Source organism: Vigna angularis, chromosome 9 (genome assembly GCF_016808095.1).
Source record: "Vigna angularis cultivar LongXiaoDou No.4 chromosome 9, ASM1680809v1, whole genome shotgun sequence".
Taxonomy (NCBI): domain Eukaryota; kingdom Viridiplantae; phylum Streptophyta; class Magnoliopsida; order Fabales; family Fabaceae; genus Vigna; species Vigna angularis.
The window spans coordinates 6,823,009-6,837,962 of NC_068978.1; the positions used below are offsets into that span (position 1 = coordinate 6,823,009).

Genomic DNA, 14,954 nt, shown 5'->3' on the forward strand with positions numbered 1-14,954 from the left:
TATATATATATATATATATATATATATATATATATATATATATATTATTTCGAATATATCTTGCAAACTTTTGTTGAATTTTATTAACAAAATTGTTGATGTTATTAAAGTCTATATTATTATATTGAATTTTTGTTGATGTTATTTAATTTTATATCCAAACTTTTTTATTGATGATTATGTGGAAGTCTATAAATAATACCATTTTAATATATATATATATATATATATATATATATATATATATATATATATATATATATTTATAAATTAGTTTTTTTAGAGATCGAGTTAGATTTAGATTCTACTTTTTAATATTTGAATTAAATTTTATTTTAATAAGATTTATTTATTATATATATTATTTCATTCACTATCAGATTATTTATTAAGATTATTTATTAAGATTGTTTATTAATGTCTAGTTTTATTCATTGTAATTTTTAAGCGATGAAAAGTGAATGAAGAATTTTTTTCATAAAGTAGAAGAGACCCTGATAACTATGATAACTATGAGTGTGTAAGAAACTACACTAATAAAGTTTTTGTAATAGAATAAAATTGAAAATCAAATTGAATGATAGTGTATTATAAATGTTTGTATAATATATTCAAATCACAATATCTCAAAATTCATCTATAATAGTGTGTTATTTGTTGTATGATGCTTTTAGTAAATAAGTATGATAATATTATTAAATGAGTAATAAAATTTTCCTTAATAATAATAAAATTGTAAATCTGGTTTTTTAATGTGTTATCTTTGAATAATGACCATGTTTTTAATATGGGAGAAGATAATAGTTAAAATATTGGAGCATGGTCATAAATAATAATTGATGAGAGGATATATGTTTCAAATTTTGTTTTTATTTTAGAGAATTTTATATTTCATAGTGTGTATATATATATACTTGGAACTTGGACATGTTTTTTTTATAGCAGTTAAGCTGTATTATATTTGTTCTAGATTTGTTACACTTTCTTATTCTCCCCATTATTCTTCATCCAAACTTTGAAATGCATCCTTGTTGAATTGTTTTAAATAAACATTAATATTAGATTCACATTCACAGTACAATCTTGACTTCCTATGAATGAATTATCATTGACGTGGACAATCATACCAATAAGGTTTTTTTTTTTAACACAACCACATTTCTCTTATGGGATTTGATGTTTTTTATAGGAAGGGTGGGATACATTTTTTATTTGGTATGAAAAACCATAATTATACAATATGTTTATTCATTTTTTATATTTTAACGGATCAAATTAATTTCTATTTTTCAAGTCTATATTGATTTTCTATTGATACTAAACTATATCACTTTATATTCAATTAGCCTAAACACTAATAACCAATATACATGTTATAATATAACACACAATATTTCAACGATTATAAAACTCTAACATAGATAGATTAAATAGTAAAAATGCAATGATAAAATTTGCAAGAGAAAAATATATTTAGACTGATTTTTTCTACGAATTTTCAGACAATTTGTTAGATTATTTTACATTTTCTTTTATTTGTGTATTTTTTAATCCATTTTCTCATCCTTTGTTGCAATTTTCTTTTCCATTTATTACGGATGTATTAATGCCTCTTGAATTTCTACTTTGCGATATAATATACGCAAATAAAATATACCTGAACGGATTAAAACTATGTGCATATTTAATTAATATACTTTCAAATTTTTTTTTCATAAACATTATTAATACTTTATTTTGAAAATTGTCAAAGGAATGGAATAATGGTGAAGTTTGATTTGGTAAAGAAGTAGCAGAGTTAAACACAATTTTGGTTACTTAAACATGCTGATTTTTTGTGTTATTATTGATACTTAATGTAAAATTAAATTTTATTTTAACTAATTTGAGGAAATTTAAAAATAAAAAGTAAAATTGTTAAATTATTTATATATAAGTGGGCCCGTCCTAGGTGATGTCGGTGAATGTGGTCCTGTCGAAAAGAGAGTGGTGAGTGGTGACGTGTGTCTAAGTGCGTTGTGAAGGAATGATTGATACGATAGAAGCTGTTTGTTGCGTACCCAACTCAACGCGTTTTTTCTTCATAAACCTTCTTTTCACACCAAATCTGCTTCTACCCCACCAATATCAATATATCAAAATAAGTTTACTCCTTTCTCTCGAATCTTTACATTTTAATTGTAAAAGATACAGCAAGAAAAGTAAATAATTAGTAAAGTACTTTTCAATAAACTTTAATCTTATTTTGTCACGTTGTAAAAAAATTAGAGTAATTTTGATCTTCGTATGTTTGTGCCAGGAGGGTGAAAATGAAAGTATACATAAGGTTATTTTGTTTTTAGTTCGGAATAAATAATGAGAACTTGCTTATATTGATTTTTTTTAACACACTTTATAATAGGATATATATTTTTCTTAGTTGTATAAGATTTAATTTTTTGTAATGAAACATCCAGTTATTTATTTGTTTATTATAGAGAGATTATTTAAAAAATAAAATAAAAGTAGAAATTTTACTTTATATTTAATGTTAAATTGAAATTTTAATCTTCAAGTTAGTTTTTCTACAAAATCTAGTCACAATTTTAAATTTTGTTCTTTCACATTATTTTTAAACTCTTGAGATTTTTTTTTTCAATTTTTTAATCAGAAGTTCCAATTTATGTGACAACAAAATTTAAAACAATCTAATTTAATCAAACTTTTGCTTTAAATAAGTTTTCTTTTACCTCATGTTCCAATTCTTTTTTTCTAGTGAAGCTTGCGTGTATAATTTTTCTTAATTACAGATAAGATTTAGACAGAATAGATTTAGTTTTATTAGTCTTCATATTTAGTAATTAATTTGATTTTTTAATCATATTTTATGGGAATAAATTATGATTTTTCTATTTGCATGCCCTTTAAATAATTTTCTAAAAAAAATAAAGAACTCAAAGTAATGGAAGCTAGATGTTATTTAATTATGTATGTTTTATGTTTTACAATTGAGTTTTAGGTTATTTTAAGCACTTCGGAAAATTTAATTACCAATTGTTTTGAATTCTATGTAGTAGAAACATAAAATTTATATTTGCATTGAAATATGTATAAATTGTTTGTTTATGTGTTGATATATAATGCATGAAGTTTGTGAATGTAAAGAAATAAAAGGTTAATATATCATATGGAATTGATAACAACTTGGTAAAAAACTGAAATTGTTTTTCATAGTCATTCCAAATTCTTCGTAGGACAAACCTACGTGGACAGTACATTATGAAATTATCAAAATCATGTTCAATCACATGTATTACTTTTGTATAGATACAAAAGTATATCAATAACATTATTTGGTCTAAATACTCTCAATCAACCCAACATTGACTCAAAATTATTAATCATGTTATTAACCACACTATGACTAAATAACGCTATAATCATAATTATTATAGTGTATTTGAGTTTCTAGGTCAAGATTTATTAAAGGTAATATAAATAAGTGAACATCTCAATAAAATCATGAGAGTTTAAATATAAAATCATGAGACACCAATTAACACGACAAGTGATTTTATAAGATGAATTCGATTTTATAAGAATAAATATAAACAATGTGCGAACTACGTTGGTTTATTTGACTATCGAACTACATTTAGTTTTCAATCAATTAATTAAGTTTCACTAAATAAACTAAAATTTTGATGAATAAGATGAATATTCTTTAGGCTCTCGTGACCACCTAACTAACCCATTAAGTATTATTTAGACTTGTAATTACTTATAACTAATATCTTAAGTATTATTTAAGCTCATAATAATTCCTAAATAGTCTTCTACTACTCCTTCAACAAGGTGTCATTAGAAATCAAAAAATTGGAATTGGACTTTTCAATCGATTTAAAACATTTCAACCACAACTAATGTCTATATGAACTCCTTTTACTTATAAGAATACATATTTAATCTATCGATTATATTATGATCAAAATCCTACTCAAGATTCTTGATGAAATTAGAAGAAGCTGAAGGTTATATTGCAATCAAACATTTAGTTAACATTACGTACTTTAATGTATTTAAATTTCTTAAAAATATAAAATTCTTATATAAAATGAGGTTTAGCTTAAAATATAATGAATATACATTCTATTAAAAAAAAATTAAACGAATTTCCTTCAATGAAAAATTCCATAATATTGTATGAGATTAGAGTGATAAATATTTTAACTTTTTTTTTGTTAACTTCTATATTTTACTGAAAATTTAAAGTAGTCTTTTTAATTAATTAATTTTATGAAATGTTTAAAATTAAAAGAATTTGAGTGTTTGATCGAAAACGAAAATAGTATAATGGAAAAATATATATTTATTAAAAATGGAAAATTTAATTTCTCATCTTAACAATATTTTTTTTTTCTATTTTTCAAGTTTTCTTTTTGTTAGACAATTATGTTAATTCCGGGTAAATATTTATTCTTTTTCCTATTTAAAGATCACAATATGTATGTTCTCGTTTTTAAGCTAACTTTCATTTGGAACAAATAATTGTTGTATATATACCACTGGAAATTCATCCGTCATCGTGCCTACCTCTTCATATATTTTCTCATGATAATTAAAACTCATTAATTAATGTAATTAATTTTATAATATAACTATTATATTATAATAAAAATAATTATTAAGACATAAAATGTAAATTTATAATAAGGATATGAAACATAAAAAAGGTAAAAAAAATGTATAAAAGCAGTTGTAAAAACAATCCCATTATTCATAATTAGAGATAAACTCAAGAAAATATTGTCATTAAAATGGTGTTTCTCTACCTTAACTTTCACCCCTAAGGCGATGATCATGTAATAGTGTAGTCATTGGTTGGAAGCAAGAGAACTCATTAAAATTAAATAAAACTAAAACATAGAAGAAGTTATTTGAATTAAGTAAATCTGAAATGTAGTTTCTCTATTTATTTAGACAATATTATAATAATAATTATAATTTCATTTTAAACAAAGACATTTGGCTTTCCATTTTTTAAAATAGATGGTTTTGATAAATTTAGAACAATTAATTCTATAAACTAGATATTTTATTTTGGAATGAGAAATTAAGAATTAAAAAAAGTGAGAAATTGAAATGATATTTTAATTTTAATAATATGAAACCAGAAATGATGGCTGCGTTGCATGTGAGTGGGCCTAGTGGGGTGTGACGCGTGCATTAAAGGGAACACGTCAGATAGAAACGCTGACCGTTGATTCTTTTTGGAGATGCGATTTTTGCGGTGGATTTGCGTTGTGACGTGTTCTGCTTTTCTCTTCCAATGCCTTCTTTCTCGCTACCGACAAAATGACGTGTCCCCGCATTCACATGCAATTTCTTTACTAGCTACATACGGTGGGGCCCAACCATTTTTGTTTGGACTATTTTACCCTTCTTTTCCATGTTCACATTTCCAGATAATGAATGTGGTGGCATAGTGTAGCATAGCATTATTGTTACTCTATCATCCGATTTAATGTCAATTACTATATAAACATGACTCTTATTTTGACCCCTTCAACAGATAAGTAATTTCACATATTTAATTTGAATAATGGGTAACGATTTTAAAATAAATTTATCAAAATCAGTGTACCTAAATTTAAGGCTGATTTTACGATTGACCTTGACAAACTCACTAAATTAAATTTGACTCTCTTTTTTTTCATTTTTTTAAAATCAGGTTTTGGTCAGTTAACTCACGCTATTAGTAAAACAAGAATTAAGGTTAAGCCTAGGTGGCATTTTTTTTAAAATAATAAGGTGGATGTTTTTCACTTGATTTGTGATAGTTATTGGAGTTCGTTTTTTTATTCAATGGAGATAGTGTATGAACTATTAGAATAACGTTATTTTTACCGATCAAGCATTATTTTAAGGAAAATAAATCAAAGTAAATGTTTTTGTCATTTTTTTACCAAAAAAATATCATAAGAATCTTAGAAAGAGAAGAGCGAAAAAATGTAATAAAATTTCATGAAAAAGATTTTTACATTAATAAAGTACATTGTAATAAACATAAATTTATTCTCTTGTATTTAATACAATTACTTACTAAAAACTGAAAGTCCAGTTTGTTGATAAAGTTAGATCACACGTTATATAGATAGTATGATTTATTATTAGGATTAGTAGTACCACTTTTTCTTTTAATGTTTTTATTTTTTATTTTTTATTTTTTAATTTTTAGAAATATTCTTTGTATCCTTTATACTAACAATGTTTAATTTGCTTGTAGTGATGGAACTGATGAGATTCATGTTAACAATAACACATGTAACTAAAATAATAATGTGAAAGTTTATTTTTATTTTTCTATAATATCTTTTTAAAACCTTAAATTAAGTACACTTTTATTTGATTCCCCAGAATTTTAAGAACCATTTTTTAATCTCTCAAATTTTAAAAATAACCTTTTAGTCCCTTATATATAAAACTGATTTTTTTAGTTTTAAATTAAAACTGATATGTACTTTACTTTTACAGTGAAAAAGGTGAATTAAAATCTGTAATTGAACCTTTTCGTCAATATTTAAGATTGGCCCATTACATCTATGATGATTTATTTTATATTTCATGAATAGATTTAAGTAATTAATAATACTATTTCTAAGAGAACTAAAAATAACGTATTAAATAATAATATTTTAAAATAAATTTGTATATCATTTTAAATCCCTAAATCTAATGAAAAAAAATTAAATAAAACGGTTAAAAACTTTTCAACAACGTTAACTTTGCAAATCGAAATAAATTATTTTCTTAAATAAAAGACAAAATTTTAAAATTAAATTTTTTAAATATTATTTTTATTAAATTAAATTATATGAAATGGACGCACTGAGTTTTCCTCAGAAGAAGAAAGTCTCACTGATGGAGTTTTTCCATTGGGCTAGCTCGGCCCATCTATTCATGGTAGTAAGTAGATGAAACTACTTTTGTCAACTTCTACTTCCACCAAACAAACGTATCATATCATCACTCCACATATAAATTAAATTACGTCAAAACAAATGATGTAGATATTTTCACCAAGTAACAAATGTAAAAACACTTTAACCAAGTGTTCTACGTTTCATCTCTTGACTAAATCATTTTTAATGTGTTTAATTGCACCCCTTTTGATTATATCCTAATTATATGATTAGGCAAAGCATATATTACATTACATTTCTGCAAATCAAACCGTCTCATGCTGTAATTGTAATGTACAATATTGATATATAATACTCCAAAAAGGATTAATATAAAAGAAGATTCTTATTCAATTGACTAATTTATCTATAATTATAATAATAATAATTATAGATAAATTTCTATAATCTTCTTAGGGTTTTCTTGTTTAGACTTAATATTTTATAATATCGCTTTTTTTTTCAAACAAGTGAATGAATATCGATCATTATCATAATTTATATACAAAATCATAAAATGTTCAACGAGAAGTTATTCAGTAAACAAGTATGTTAAGTGAAATCCAAAACTCTAAACTCAAATGAAACATAAAAAACAATAATAAAGCTAGAATCAAGATTTCATTTAATAAAATGTCAATTTATATTTATGTGTTTGGTTGAATTGGTAAAATAACAATAACTTTCCCAATAGAGAAGTAGGTTGAAGTGTTGCTACATGCATGCAATAACATATGAATAGGAAATAACCTATTTTAAATTATAAAGCATTTAGTGTGTTTGTTAATTAGTTAACATTAGTTTACTTAATTGAATGATTTAGCTTCAAATATATAGAAAGGAAGCCACCCTATAATCCTATAGTTTTATAAATGTCCTTATCCTTAGCTCCTTTTAGCAGAATTAGATTTTGTGAGAACTTTAGAGCTCATAGTAAGAAATTGAGTTCTTTCTAGAATCATATGAATTTATATGTTGGAAGCTTTTAGCCTTTTATATGCATTGTAGGTAAGTTCATCTTCCATAGGTTTGTTAACCAGTCACTGTTCTAAAATAACCTATTCAGTGTTTGGCTTTATCTTGAGAAGCATGCAGTTCCTATAATATGGGTCTCCGTTTGTTACCTTTATCAAGATTAGCCTCTGGAAGAGCTTTTATCAAAGGGAAAAAAATAAGCAAAATGGGTACCCTTAAGGTGTCCAACAGTTCATGCACATTTTCAAAATTCTTGGTAGTTTGCATGGTGGCATTTTCTTTGGTTGATTCAAGTTATGGTGACTGTGATTTTAAGGCAATCTTCAATTTTGGGGATTCAAATTCGGATACTGGTGGGTTTCATGCAGCCTTTCCTGCACAGCCTGATCCCTATGGAATGACCTTTTTCAAAAAACCAGTTGGTCGTGCTTCTGATGGAAGGCTCGTTCTTGATTTTCTTGGTAATCAATCTATTGTTATAATAATATTATAACTTTCTGATATATTTTAACGTATTCTGTTGAAAAATATTTGATATTGAACATGCAGCTCAGGGTCTAGGGCTTCCATTTTTGAGTCCATATCTTGAGTCAATTGGATCAGACTATAGCCATGGAGCTAACTTTGCATCTTCAGCTTCCACTGTGATTCCTCCCATTACTTCCTTCTTTCATAGTGGACTCAGTCCATTTTCCCTTTCCATTCAACTCAGCCAAATGAGACAATTCAAAGCCAGAGTTGATGAATTTCATCAAACAGGTACACAGAAAAATGTTACTACAGATTTACATTTACTAATCTAATAATGGTACACTCACCCATGAATCTTTCTTTCCATGCATGCACCATACAGGAACTATACCATCATCTGGTATTCCTTCACCAGATATATTCAAAAAGGCCATTTACATGTTATACATTGGCCAAAATGATCTCACTTCCAAAATAGCAGCCACTGGCAGTATTAATGGACTCATGGAAACCTTTCCTCAAATTGTTTCACAAATTAATGATGCTGTCAAGGTTTGAGTATATTCTGCATTTTATTTAGTAATCTTTCAGAAGATTTTTATCTTATGTTCATTCAACCTTGTTGGCAAATTATATATATGTCACACTGTTTTAATAAAGCATCTCAGGGCCAGTTGTGCAAGAAATTTGGACTATTATGTGTCATATAATTATGCATGATGTAATAACATTTAAATTATGTGAACATTTTTAAAAAAGTTAAATGACTTTTTGAAAAGCGTATATATCTTTTGACCATTATCAAAGAACCTTTTTCATATGATTAGTTCTTTAAGAAAAGTTTTTATAAATAATTCTACTCCTACATGTAGATAAAATAAAGAAAAAAATATGGTAAGTTCTCTTAAGCTGTACAAACTTTTCTTATTAAATTTCTTATAAAATATTTTCTTCTTACTTAGCTCAAAATCATCTCATTTGTTTAAATATAAAGGAATTTAATGTAAAAGAGAGTCTTATATATAACACAACTAGGACTTAATTATGTTGTTGATAGTTCAAAATTTACAGTGAACATAGTTTAGGTTTTCAAATTAAAAAAAAAGAAGAAAAAGTAATCTCTTACGTTTACTAAAATATTGTTTTAATCTCAAAATATTAAATTTAAAGAATTGGAAGGATTTTTTGAAAACTATTTTAGCCTCTCAAATTTAATATACAACATTAAAATCACATTTTTTTAAGTTTAAAAACTAAAATAAAATATTTTTAAATTTGAAGGACCAAAATCATGTTTTATTTTTTTCTTTAAGAATTAAAAAATAATCAAACCTAAAATTATGTACTCCTCAATTTTAAGGACTTAAAAAAAACATAGTAAACCTAAAAACTATTTCTTTTTTCTCTTTTGTTGGAACAAGTTATATAATAGAATATTATTGGTTTTACTTTAATTTATGGGTTCTATAGCATAATATCAGTTGATTGAGAAAACTTTCAAAATTGAATTTGTTTTGGAAGAGATTACTACTGTGTATATATATACATAATAAATTCATAAAACATTCTTTACCTTAATTTCTCTTTCATTTTCTTTCATCTTATCAATACTTTACAGTATACACTCTCTGTTTCTGTAACATTATTTGTATGAATTTTTTGTACTCATAAAGTTTGTGTTTTTAGGAGCTTTATGCACAAGGGGCACGCACAATTATGGTATTCAATCTTGGTCCTGTGGGATGTTATCCAGGATATTTGGTACAGCTTCCTCATGCTACTTCTGATTTTGATGAGTTTGGATGCATCGCTTCTTACCAGAATGTTGTAAATTATTACAACAAATTGTTGAAGGACACAGTAAGCCAAACCAGACAAAGTTTACCAGATGTTTCCCTCATTCATGTAGACACTTACTCTGCTTTGTCGGAGCTCTTTCACCATCCCACACTTTATGGTACAAACATATTCCCTTCACTTGTTTATCTCTGTAGTTCTTCTAACTGGTGATTTCAAATGGTTGAATAGCATTACCAAGTTTTATATGCTGCAATTATACACCAAACATGCTGATTTAACATATGCAACTTTGGTTTCTGGTTCAATTTTGTTTTCTTTGAACAGGGTTTAAGTATGGTAGCAAAACATGTTGTGGATATGGAGGGGGTGACCACAACTTTAACCCTAAAATTTTGTGTGGTAATATGCTAGCAAGTGCTTGTGCTGAACCCCGAGAATACGTGAGTTGGGATGGAATCCATTTCACAGAAGCAGCAAACAAGATTGTTGCAAATGCTATTCTAAATGGTTCTCTTTTTGACCCCCCTTTCCCTCTCCATGAACATTGTGATATACAACCTATTGTTTGATCCAGTGCTAGCAACCAAAGGTCTTTCTTATGTAGCAATTTAACTATTTTGAAATACTCAGCTGTCAAATTGTTAAATAATGTTTCGATTTATGGGGTGTTGTTACTTTCACCCTTGTGTGTAGCAGTTCAAGCAAAAACATGGTACTTATTGGTAGCATTACTGTTTGGAGGAAAAAAAAACATGTTATCATAAAAATGTTGGACTTTGGTTATTATATATTGTATCTGATATGAACTACCCTGCTTCATGTTATGCAGAAAATAATTTTTAGCATCTAGAGTTGATTTATCTTCCTTGAAAGGTTGCTATGAGTGTGTTGTAGTGCTTGGATTTGAGTTCCAATAAAAATTTCATAAGGTTTGAGTTTTAATGATTGTCACTTTCATTGATTTAAGAAAAACTCAAGGGTGTAAGACATAAATCAAGCTACACAAACTCTGGTACTTCGTGTTCAAATATAGACAGCAGAAGAGAATACAAACGTTTTGTTCACATATTCCTAAAAAGAATTTGACGTGAAAACAGAACATGAAATAAAAGTGCTATTAACAGCTGTAATAACTACATAAATATAGGATAGTTTCTTGTTGTTGTTGACTGAACAATTGTTTTGTTGATAAGGACCAAAGTTGAAAAGATAACATTTATGTACTCATCTGTTTGCATAAAAGTATCACAAGTGATATTAATGTACATTTTAATTCTCAAGGATTGGTTGTGTTCTAATCGATGAAGCTAATGGTAATTTAGTTTCTCCAATCCAAAATGTGTCAAAAAGCTCTTCCCCAGCTGAATTTTTCTCCATTTTTCTTATTTTTCTCTTCTTGACCTCCATAACCAAAGCTAACAAGATCAAACCCAAAACAACCAACCCAATGAAACCTATTGCAAACCCCAACACCCACCATGTGGTAAATCTCCTGCCATGACTGTGAGTATGAAGTTCATCTGGAAAAGGAAATGATGGAATTACAAGAGTGTAATGTCCTTGTCTGTGTACTTCACAAACATATGGCTTAGTCATGTTCTTGAATTTCACCAACCCATTATCAGTAAACTTAGCACAAAGAGGAGTGTGATTTCTCCCACGTTCATCGGCAAGAGGAAACCAAATTTTGATGGGATCACCATGAATGGTAAAGTTAATCTTCTCATCCACCAATGCTGATTCTGAAGAACTGTAAGCCATGACACCAAAAACTGGAGCCACCATTGTGTGGTTAGGCACATTGTAGTAATGAGAAGAACAATTGCCTAAGTTTTCGTACAAAATGGTTATTCTTTTCTGGCTTGGCCGAGACATAATCCGTGGCGGAAGGTTGAAGAAACTGTAGTTCATTCCTCTTGACCATAAAGAAAAACTGCGCAATCTAACGACTGAAACTTCCATACCTGTTAAGTTGGAAGGAAGGGAAACATTGTAGAGAACACCTGTTTTAGGATTTTTTATCTCTTCATTTGCTTGCATGCGAAGAAAGGAATCCAGTGATTTACGATCAGAATAAGTCTTCAAACCTTCAACAAGAGATGATGAAAACAAACACACAATTACCAACGTAACTTGCCACCATCTATGAAGCCCCATGAATGTCACCCCAGAAGCCTTTTTTTGTCTCTAATGTTCAATTCTTGAATGATTTTCAAGGAAATCCATGCATGCACTAAACCCATTGAAGCTTTTATGATGCAGTAGTAACTTCACTACTCATCAATGGAAGAAGGATGAGTTTTCTCACCACAAACTTTCTTTTCCTCTAGTTTTATTAAAGATAACTGAATGTAACTCACAATCAGAATCCTTCCCTAACCAAGTATATATATATAATATAACAGATCAGAATCTGTTTACAACAACACTTGGTTTTCTTCTCTTAACACATAAGAAAACTTGTACAAGGAGGTTTTCTTGATGATGTGATGCAAGACAGTTAATGGATTTGGTTGAGAAGTTACATCTATAGCATGTTATGAAAATGATTAGGTTCCAAAGTGGAACAAGAACAGAAGCCTGAATTATTCAACTCTTGTTATATGAATGTGGAGATCTATTGGAGTTTGTTGTGCCTAGAAATGAGAGGTGCATGTGGAAGAATGTGGGTGTAGAGAAATTAATGAGGCGATGAAATATGAGTGAAAATGTTGTATTGTGATGACATTGGTCAACAAATGAAAAGGGGAATGGAACCTTTCAGAGTTGGTGATGCCTAATAGGGTGTTGTTTTGTTATTAACTATTTGTCATTATTAATTATTGGATTGTTGAAGAAGAAGGATATTTATTGAGGCACATATTTTTGGTCCCACATCGATTCTATTTAGAGCTTTGGTCAAAGAGATAAAAGGGAAAGAATGAGTTGGTGAACACCTGTGCCAACCACATGGGGCGGAAGCCATGCAACTCCAATGCCTATTTTAGGTTACAAATTAGTTTGAGTTTTAAATTACTAGTATTATTCTTATTCATCTACCTGTAATTAGTGTAGTCTGGTTAAAAACATGTTAATTAATTACTAAGATGCCATTCTTTAAGTAAAAGAGGTTTCTCTTAACATATTAAAATTAATCATATCATATAATCTGTAAACTTATATTTCTGTTGTCTTTCTAAGTGTGTATTAAGTGTTAATGTACATGAACCAATTTTTAAAGGAAAATAATAAAAATGATTTAAAAGGAAAATAATGAAAAATATCTTCAAAAACTTTGATATGTTATATACATGTATGTATGTATGGTTAATTAATTATAAATGTTTAGTATTTTATTGAATGCATTACAAACAAAACTTGGATTGAAAATTACTTGCACGATGTTTGGATTTTGGTAAAATAAGAAATTTTATTAGTCATAATAAACTTACAAGGGTGTTTTGTAAGTTCGTATAGGAAGCAAAAAATATATTCGGATGTTAGAAGTCTCTTTCAACTTATTTTTCCTATTGCATCATTTTACTCATATTTTCACTACTTATTTCTTTCTTTCTTTTTTCTTTTTCTTTTTTTCAAATTGTTATTCATGCCAAAATTAGATATTAAAATAATCGAATATGATACAAGAGAGTTGACCAACACTAATTCACCTTTTACCCAATTTATTTATATATAATTGTAAAATTATTAACTTGATCTAATCTAAACAAACAATCTATATAACTTTTAAAAATTTTATTTTTAAAATAATAAAATAAAAATAATATATTGTATATTTAGCAAAACATACATAGAAATTAAAGTTCTATAATTAAGAATTAAATCTTTCATATAACACATATTGTATAATAAATTATAAAACTAAAAAGTCATATTAACTTTCTCTTTAGTATTCGAAGCTTTATGTTTGATTGGTTTTAACATTAATTTTGTCCATCAATACCAATTTTTTGAAGTATTCTTACAATAAATTAAAAAAGTTAATATTATAATTTTAATTAAGCCAAGTTTTAGATGAGTTGGTCAGTAACCTTGAATATGGATTTTGAGTTGTTTTAATGACTCTTAATAAAATGTTCTAATTAATATATACAAAAATGACTTTTTAAAAAAGGCTAATATAGCGAATTTTATGTATAGAAATCTCTTTTCGCGTTGCATCATTCTTTGTTTTACATGGAATAAAAAAATCATATATTATTTCGCATTTAATGTTGCGTGTTAGAGATTACATACTCACAATGTCAACTTCTATTTTATAAAGCAGAATAGATAATTTAAAGTGTGAGATTTTATACTCTCTCAATCAAAATTTTCTAATATTATATTTTTTCTCTTTCTCATTTACATGTGTATTTCAGAGACTACCCGTAATTAGCAAAACAATTTCTCTTTTTTTCCCAAATATGTTTTCAAAATGTTTTCTTGAAGTATATCATTTCATCATACCCTGATTTATTCCTTTTTCTAAATATATTTAAATATTTTTTAAAAGAAATTGTCAACAAATAAAATAACATAATATATATCATGTCAGAACCATTAAAAACTCACTAAGAAACTCTATTCGAGTGAAAGCCAAGTGTCAAGAGAGTTTAGAATTTCAGAAAGTAGAAAACAGGTGGCTGCAGGAGATTGGACGTTCGATTTTGACGGTAGAAGTAAAACTTGGTTTTCAAAAATCTACGCCACTCTCTGCATGCAACCATCTTCTTCAACCTTATGAGTTTCCATTTTTTCCTTCTTCTCTCTAGATTTCTTCATCAT

At 27.1% G+C, this 14,954-nt stretch overlaps 2 protein-coding genes across 2 annotated transcripts; one reads left to right on the forward strand and one right to left on the reverse strand.

The window, feature by feature from the left end:
* Positions 1 to 8,031: 8,031 nt before the first annotated feature.
* Positions 8,032 to 10,973, forward strand: LOC108322613 (GDSL esterase/lipase At4g01130). Its single transcript, XM_017554758.2, has 5 exons — positions 8,032 to 8,377; positions 8,466 to 8,675; positions 8,770 to 8,939; positions 10,074 to 10,344; positions 10,512 to 10,973. The coding sequence occupies exons 1-5, from the start codon at positions 8,047 to 8,049 to the stop codon at positions 10,754 to 10,756; spliced, it is 1,227 nt and encodes a 408-aa protein (XP_017410247.1). The 5' UTR covers positions 8,032 to 8,046; the 3' UTR covers positions 10,757 to 10,973.
* On the reverse strand, positions 10,916 to 13,005 carry LOC108322614 (uncharacterized). The gene has a single exon (XM_017554759.2). It carries the CDS (start codon positions 12,342 to 12,344, stop codon positions 11,457 to 11,459), a length of 888 nt encoding a protein of 295 aa, XP_017410248.1. The 5' UTR covers positions 12,345 to 13,005; the 3' UTR covers positions 10,916 to 11,456.
* Between the last annotated feature and the right edge of the window lie 1,949 nt (positions 13,006 to 14,954).